Source organism: Rana temporaria, chromosome 6 (genome assembly GCF_905171775.1).
Source record: "Rana temporaria chromosome 6, aRanTem1.1, whole genome shotgun sequence".
NCBI lineage: Eukaryota > Metazoa > Chordata > Amphibia > Anura > Ranidae > Rana > Rana temporaria.
In genome coordinates, this window is record NC_053494.1 from 148,999,322 (window position 1) to 149,008,014 (window position 8,693).

Here is an 8,693-nt window from a genome sequence, read left to right on the forward strand (position 1 = left end):
GTATGGTAAAATGTCTGAAATGATCACGGCCTGACCATAGCCACTGTGGATGGCATTTTTTTTTTTTCACAAAGAAATGGATGGCATTTTTTAGATGCCACAAATTCTCATTAGTTCCATTGTGATCTACATACAGCAATATTATATCCCGTTCATATAAAAAAATAAAAATAAATGGGTGTGTAATGCTAACAAGCACCTCTGTGATATTTATAATACACATAACCATGCCCAGAATAATGTGAGTTTACAGCAAATATTTACAGCAATCTGCATTCCTCTGCTGGCAGCGCAGCATACAAAGCATTGTTCGCACACTTACTACTTTTTATGGAATTGTTCTTCTAACAATGACTTGATGGGGATGTCTTTTTGAGAAAACCCAGGGGATACAAGCATATTTCTGGCTTTTCCCATATACACGCATAGAACAGCCCACACCAAAAATAAATCGTATGAAAGGATTTTATTACTGCAGAGTGAAGTAAAGTGCAGGCAGCGTCAGAAGAGGGGTTATATGGAGGGGCTTGTGGAGCACGGCTGGCTATATACTGTATGCTCAATTATACAATGATGGCTCGACTAGGAAACCTTTATCAACACTTTTAGCCCCAGAGGAACCCTTAAAACATTTTCAGGTCTTGGGAAAACTCTTTCTGAAATGTTTAGGGGTCAGAAAGAAAAATGGTGGTCAATAAGAAAAATGCTACCCAAAAAGATAATTGGGTCGTGCCACTACCATTGGCCTAGAAATTGGGCAAGCACCATCAACAGGAGGTCAATCAGTCATAGCTCACAGAACCCCCAGCAACCTCTGGAAGAACCCTGGGTTGGTGGTCAATAGACAGAATGCCACCCTTTCAGATACTTGAAAAAATAAATGGGTCATACCACTGACATAGACCCCAAAACTTGGTAGGCACCATCAATGAGAGGTCAATCAGTCACAGCTCACGGAACCCCCAGCAACCTCTGGAGGAACCTTGGTTGGTGGTCAATAGAAAGAATGCCACCCTTTCAGATACTTGAAAAAATAAATGGGTCATACCACTGACATTGACCCCAAAACTTGGTAGGCTAGGCATCATCAATGGAAGGTCAATTACAGCTCAAGGAACCCCAGAAACCTCTGGAGGAACCCTGGTTGGTGGTCAATAGAAAGAATGCCTCCCTTTTAGATACCTAAAAAAAATATATAACTGGGTCATACCACTGACATAGACCCCAAAACTTGGTAGGCACCATCAATGAGAGGTCAATAAGTCACAGCTCACGGAACCCCCAGCAACCTCTGGAGGAACCCTGGTTGGTGGTCAATAGAAAGAATGCCTCCCTTTTAGATACCTTAAAAAAATAACTGGGTCATACCACTGACGTGGACCCCAAAACTTGGTAGGCTAGGCATCATCATTGGAAGGTCAATCAGTCATAGCTCAAGGAACCTCTGGAGGAACCCTGGTTGGTGGTCAATAGAAAGAATGCCACCCTTCTTTCTATTGACCACCAACTGGGTAGGCACCATCAATGAGAGGTCAATTAGTCATAGCTCAAGGAACCCCAGCTACCTCCGGAGAAAAACCCTAGGTTACCAAAGAATTCTGGTTGGTGGTCAGTGGAAAGAATGCCACCCAAAAAGATAATTGGGTCATGTCACCAGCGTTGGTAGGCACCATCAATGAGAGGTTAATCAGTCACAACTCAGGGAACCCCCAGCAACCTCTGGAGGAACCCTGGTTGGTGATCAACAGAAAGAATGCCTCCCTTTTAGACATCTAAAAAAATAAAGGGCTCATGCCACCAGTATTGGCCCCAAAACTGGGTAGGCACCATCGATGAGAGGTCAACTAGTCATAGCTCAAGGTACCCCAGCTACCTCCGGACAAACCCTAGGTTACCAAAGAATCCTGGTTGGTGGTCAGTGGAAAGAATGCCACCCAAGATAATTGGGTCATGCCACCGGCGTTGGTAGGCACCATCAATGATAGGTCAATCAGTCACAGCTCAGGAAACCCCCAGCAACCTCTGGAGGAGCCCTAGGGTATTACAGGACCCTGATTGAGAATGGCTACTGTAGGGAGATGGATACAACTGACAAGGTAAAGGGGTCAAACACTGGAAGGTTTCACTGCAGCATAGCAAAGCAATGTGTGTAAAACCCACTGAGCAGTCACAGAGTTAACACCAGCAAGGCACATCTGCAATGACAACCCAAACATTGCACACAATATTGATAGACAACAAAATGATATAAAAACTACATATGCATGTCTGATCAGGAACAATGCAGATAACACTGAAATAGGACAAAGCACCATAAAATCCCGTCTTACCTTCTATGGCTATGACATGTTCTCGGATCTGGTTCTGTAGTGCGGGTTCATCGAGTCGCTCCAAGAGTTCATAGATGGAGTAGATATTGGGGTGCACAGACTCAAAGCGCTGGATTTCAGCCCGGATGGCCGCCGAGTTGGCCAGCTGCTGCTGGTAGTTCATCCTTGCAGGTTGGGGAGGGCCTCACATATCCAGCCTGGGGGTGCAATGTAATAGAGGTGGGATAGATAGAAGGAGGAAAGGTCCAGGATGAAATGTGGGGGGTCAATATACTAAGGACTACAAATAAGACGGACAAAATACAACCCCAGATCAAAGGGGACAGGTCAGTGTAGTGCTATGGATAGGAAATCTCACAGATTACCATTATTGATCAATGAGTGACAAGGGGACATGTCTGTATAGAAGTGGGGAGCTCATTCAGAAATATAGGAGCTACTATACAGGAATGGATCTCTGTTCCTTCACTGGGAACATGCTGAATACACTATGCAAGGGGGGGGGGGAGCAGACATGGAGCTGCCATGCAGAAATCCAATTGTCAGATAACTGCAAAGTAAGTGTCAGGTAAGTGGAGATGGAGAAGTCATGTACATGGGGTGACCATTACCTGGTAGTAAGGCAGGAGGTGGAGAGGGGCTCACAGGACTGGGCTGTACTGCAATATAATGGGGGAGGAGGAGAGGGGAGAATGGAAGGAGTCTGATCAGATGGGACCTCTCATAGACAGCACAGGGGGGGCAATGAATATGTATGGATGGGGGGGGGGGGGTGGAGGAGACACACTGATCTCTATATACAGTGCAGGGTGGAGAGATGGAGGACACAGAGGGGTGTACAGGGGAGCCAATCTCTCCGGGTCTCTCCGAGCTGTCACCGATCCCCGGCTCTGTGTGTGTGCCGCCTGTCCGCTGTGTGTGGCCGATCCCCGATCAACCGATCCCCGGCTCTCTCCTATTCCTGCAAGACGGAGTCCTGATCCTGCTGTGTTTTCCTCTCTTCCTCCGAGAGTCTCTTCCCTTCTCTCCTCCTCCTCCTCTCTGCCTCTCCTTCCTGTCTCCTCCTACTACTGCATCACACGCTTCTTCCCAGGCTCCGAGGGTCCTGCACCACTCACACCCGCATCACACTCTTCCCAGGCTCCTGCACCACTCACCCGCATCACACTCTTCCCAGGCTCCGAGGGTCCTGCACCACTCACACCCGCATCACACTCTTCCCAGGCTCCGAGGGTCCGACTCCTGCACCACTCACACCCGCTTCTTCCCAGGCTCCGAGGGTCCTGCACCACTTACACCCGCATCACACTCTTCCCAGGCTCCGAGGGTCCTGCATCACTCACCCGCATCACACTCTTCCCAGGCTCTGAGGGTCCTGCACCACTCACACCCGCATCCCACTCTTCTTCCCAGGCTCCGAGGGTCCTGCACCACTCACCCGCCGACACCCCGCATCACACTCACCCCTCCGAGGGTCCTGCACCACTCACACCCGCCGACACCCTGCACCGCTGCTGACACCCAGGACAAGTGACACCCTGCATCACTGCTGACCTTTGACACCCGCTTCTCTGCTGACACCCAGGACAAGTGACACTTTGCATCAGTGCTGACTTGTGACACCCAGCATCACTTTCTGACCTCTGACCCTGACACCCAGGACAAGTGACACTCTGCATCAGTGCTGACCTCTGACACCCAGGACAGGTGACACTGCATCGGTGCTGACCTCTGACACCCCGCTTCACTGCTGACACCCAGGACAAGTGACACTTTGCATCAGTGCTGACCTGTGACACCCAGGATAAGTGACACTCTGCATCAGCGCTGACCTGCGACACCAAGGACCTCCGACACCCTGCATCTCTGCTGACCTCCGACACCCAGCACCAGTGACACTCTGCATCCATGCTGACCTGTGACACCAAGGACCTATGACACTCTGCATCCATGCTGACCTGTGACACCAAGGACCTATGACACTCTGCATCAGTGCTGACCTGCGACACCAAGGACCTATGACACCCAGGACCAGTGACACTCTGCATCTATGCTGACCTGTGACACCAAGGACCTATGACACCCTGCATCCATGACACTCTGCATCAGTGCTGACCTGTGACACCAAGGACCTATGACACCCAGGACCAGTGACACTCTCAATCCATGCTGACCTGTGACACCAAGGACCTGACACCCTGCATCAATGACACTCTGCATCAGTGCTGACCTGTGACACCAAGGACCTATGACACCCAGGACCAGTGACACTCTGCATCCATGCTGACCTGTGACACTAAGGACCTATGACACCCTGCATCAATGACACTCTGCATCAGTGCTGACCTCTGATACCCAGGACCAGTGACACTGCATCAGAGCTGACCTGTGAAACTCAGGACCAGTGACACCCTTCATTAGTGCTGACCTGTGCCACCCCCGATCAGTTCTGACCTGAGATACTGAAGATCAGTGCTCAGTGGTGACTCTCTGGATCTGTGACACCCTGCTTTACACTCTTCCCTTCAGGTGCTCAGGCACCGCTCACACCTGGTGGCATCCCTCTGCAACACTGTTAACCTCCGACACCCAGGGACGGTGACACCCTGCATCACTGCTGACAAGCAACACCCAGGAGTATAAATGCATTGCATCAGTGCTGACCTCTTTACACCCAGGACTAGTGACACCCTACATCATTGTTGATCTATGACACCCTGGATCAGTGCTGACCTCTGATACTTTAGCTCTGTATCAGTTCTGAGCAGTAACACCTTGTACCAATGCTGAAAAGTGACACCCTGTATTAGTGCTGACCTGTGACAGCCAGGATCAGTGACACCCTGGATCTGTGGCACCCAGGTTTAATGCTGCCCTGTCACACCCTAGATCTGCGACATGCTGGATTAGTGCTGCCCAGTGATCGTGAAGGTCATTGCTGCCCAGTGACACCTAGGATTTGTGACACCCAGACTGGTGACATCCTACATCTGTGACACCCTGGATCAGCGCTTGCCCAATGACACAGGACCCCTTCCCTACATGTCCCTCTATAGGGCACTGTGAGGGCAGATGTGTCACCCAATAATGTTTTCCTGTCTGCAGTACATACATCTCCTTCCCTGGACCGATGTCTATAGAATGAAGGAATAAATGTAAATGTTGAAACTCCTCACTGTGCACATTTTTTCCAATCTATTTTAAAGGACTGATTGAGCGCTCTCATCCTTTACAGAATTAATTTATTATTGGATCTGATTAGATTTCAGGCTGGATTCACACCTTTGCGTTTCTTCTTAATGGATATTCCCTCAAGCAGCATTTTTGTTGATGCGTGTCGTAACAAATATAAATACATTATGACGTGCGTCTTTGTCTTATGACTCACATTGACATTAAATAGAAAGTGCATTGCAATGTGCGTTATTGAGGCACAACACTGGTGGGTCTCGAATGATATCAATGGAAAAGGGATCAGGGGGAACTTAATAAAGAATTGGTGACACTTTGCTGGCAGTATTGGCCCATTAGAACATCCTGTGCCCAATTCATGAAAGCCTTGTGACAGGTTCCATAGCAGTTCCGATGTGCATGACACATTCCTGTAGTTCATATTTGCAGCACTTTTACATTGTGTCACTTTGGCTGCTACATGTTCAAAAAGAATGACCTCCAGATTGGACATAATGAAGTGGGAGGTAATTCAATTATACAGAAAGGGAAAAAAGTGTTTGATCCCCTGCTGATTTTTGTACGTTTACCCACTAACAAAGAAAAACAGTGAGGCCCCGTACACACGTCCGAGGAACTCGACGGGCAAAACACATCGTTCATTGTGAAGCCGCCGAGGATCTTGGCGAGCCAAGTTTCCTCATTGACTAACAAGTAAATAGAGAACATGTTCTCTATTTGGCCCGACGAGATCCTCGTCAGGTTTCCTCGGCCGAAAGTGTACACACCACCGGGTTTCTCGGCAGAATACGGCTCCGATCGAGTTTCTGGCTGAATTCTGCCGAGAAACTCGGTCGTGTGTACGGGGCCTTAGAGACAGAATAACAACAAAAATGGCCAGAAAAAGCATTTAAAAAAAGTTATAAATTGATTTGCATTTTAATGAGTGAAATAAATATTTGACCCCTTCGCAAAACACGACTTAGTACTTAGTGGCAAAACCCTTGTTGGCAATCACAGAGGTCAGACGTTTCTTGTAGTGTTGTCCCCAGAATAGTAATAGCCATTAGATAGCCGCTATGAAATCCACCCGCTGCTGTCTGTCAATCACAAGGGAGGCAGACCTGATGAGGAACTAGTCTCTCAGCATCCCCATCAGGTCCACCTGCCATGTAGGTCTTTTTACAGGCACTTCCTGTTATAGGGTGACAACACTCTCTGAGTAAATGACATGCAGCCATCGGACGGTCAGAATTTAGTCTGACAGTGTGTATGCAAGACAGCTTGAATGGAATTCCGATGAAAAAATCCATCGGATTTTAGACTATCGGATACTTCGATCGTGTGTACGCGGCATTAGGGCCCTTTCACACGGGGCGGATCAGTAATGATCCGCCTCCGTGTGTCCGTAAGCTCAGCGGGGATCGCTCCGTATATCCCCGCTGAGCCGGCGGCTGACAGGGCGGTCCCCGCACACTGTGCAGGGACCGCCCTGTCTTTTCTCCGCTCTCCCCTATGGGGGGGATCGGATGAACACGGACCGTGTGTCCGTGTTCATCTGATCCGCAGACGGAAGAAAAAATAGGGTTTTCTTCCATCTGCAAAATCGGATCTTTGCGGAGGCGGGTGATTACGGGTGTCAGTGAATGTTTATCCGCTGACACCCGCAATCACATAGGGACCAATGTATGTCCCTTTTTCATCCGCAAACGGATGGATGAAAAAGCGGACATACGGTCCGCACGTCTGAAAGGGGCCTTAGTCAGAATAGCTTTTTCTGATTTTGATACTTTGTAACCCACCTCCCTGAAATAAGCATGCAAAAAATTAAGTTAGACTTAGAGTCGGTTCACACTAGGGCAACACTTCCAGCGCGACTTTTAGAGGCGACTCCGACACGACTTGAGCATGAACCACAGGGCGATCTGGGGCGATTTACAACACAACTTGAAGTCGTCTCCAGGACAGGAGACTTTCCAGTGGACAATCAAACAGCAATCGGCTCTGGGAGAGGGAGGGGGAGGGAGGGGTTTGCCTGAGAAATGTATGTTATCTTCCTGGAAAGTCGCTTCAGTTAAGACAGTGATCAGACTTGGAGGCGACTTCCATTGAAATCAATGGGTACAAATCGCCTACAAGTCGGATTGAAGTAGTACAGGAACTTCTTTTGAAGTCGGAGCGACTCGAGTCGTGTGTATTAAAGCGGATGTGCCACGGGAAAATAATATTAAAAGCCAGCAGCTACAAATACTGCAGCTGCTGACTTTTCATATTAGGACACTTACCTGTCCTGGAGTCCAGCGCCGATCGCAGCAGAGCACGAGCGATCGCTCGTCTCTCTGCTGCTTCCCCCGCCATCCATGCTCAGGGAACTAGGAAGTGAAGCGCTGCGGCTTCACTGCCCGGTTCCCTACGGCGCATGCGCGAGTCGCGCCGCGCCAGCCGATTGGCTCCCGCTGTGTGCTGGGAGCCGAGTGTTCCCAGCACACAACGGGTGACAGACGGGATGTGACGGAATGCCCATCTTTTGCCCGTATCGTGTGGCCGGAAGTGGGTGCAAATACCTGTCTTTAGACAGGTGTCTGCACCCCCCTCCCCCCTGAAAGGTGTCAAATGTGACACCGGAGGGGGGGAGGGTTCCGATCAGCGGGACTCCACTTTAGGGTGGAGAACCGCTTTAACACCGCTCCCATTCACTTGCATTGTTTTTCTCAACAGCGCGACTTGAGGCGACTTCAAGTCGGATCCCAAGTCGCCCCAGTGTGAACCGGCTTTTAGGCCCCTTTCAGACGTGCGGACCGTATGTCCGCTTTTTCATCCATCCGTTTGCGGATGAAAAAGGGACATACATTGGTCCCTATGTGATTGCGGGTGTCAGCGGATAAACATCCGCTGACACCCGTAATCACCCGCCTCCGCAAAGATCCGATTTTGTGGACGGAAGAAAACCCTATTTTTTCTTCCGTCTGCGGATCGGATCAGATGAACACGGACACACGGTCCGTGTTCATCCGATCCCCCATAGGGGAGAGTGGAGAAAAGACAAGGCGGTCCCTGCACAGGATATACGGAGGGAATCCCCGCTGAGCTTACGGACACACGGAGGCGGATCATTACTGATCCGCCCCGTGTGAAAGGGCCCTATGGCAAAAATGTGGACACTGTCAGACTAATTCACACGAGGCGGACTCC

At 49.6% G+C, this 8,693-nt stretch overlaps 1 protein-coding gene across 4 annotated transcripts in view; it reads right to left on the reverse strand.

Moving 5' to 3' along the window:
• The window catches only part of AGAP1 (ArfGAP with GTPase domain, ankyrin repeat and PH domain 1), a 579,218-nt gene extending 575,853 nt beyond the window's left edge, over positions 1-3,365 (reverse strand). For 2 of the 4 annotated variants that reach the window (XM_040357547.1, XM_040357545.1), the window contains exon 1: positions 2,331-3,365. In XM_040357547.1, coding sequence (XP_040213481.1) covers positions 2,331-2,493 — 163 coding nt within the window. In that variant the 5' untranslated portion in view covers positions 2,494-3,365. The remainder of the gene's footprint in view (positions 1-2,330) is intronic. The other 2 variants (XM_040357546.1, XM_040357549.1) reach the window with 2 other exon arrangements.
• Positions 3,366-8,693: the final 5,328 nt, after the last annotated feature.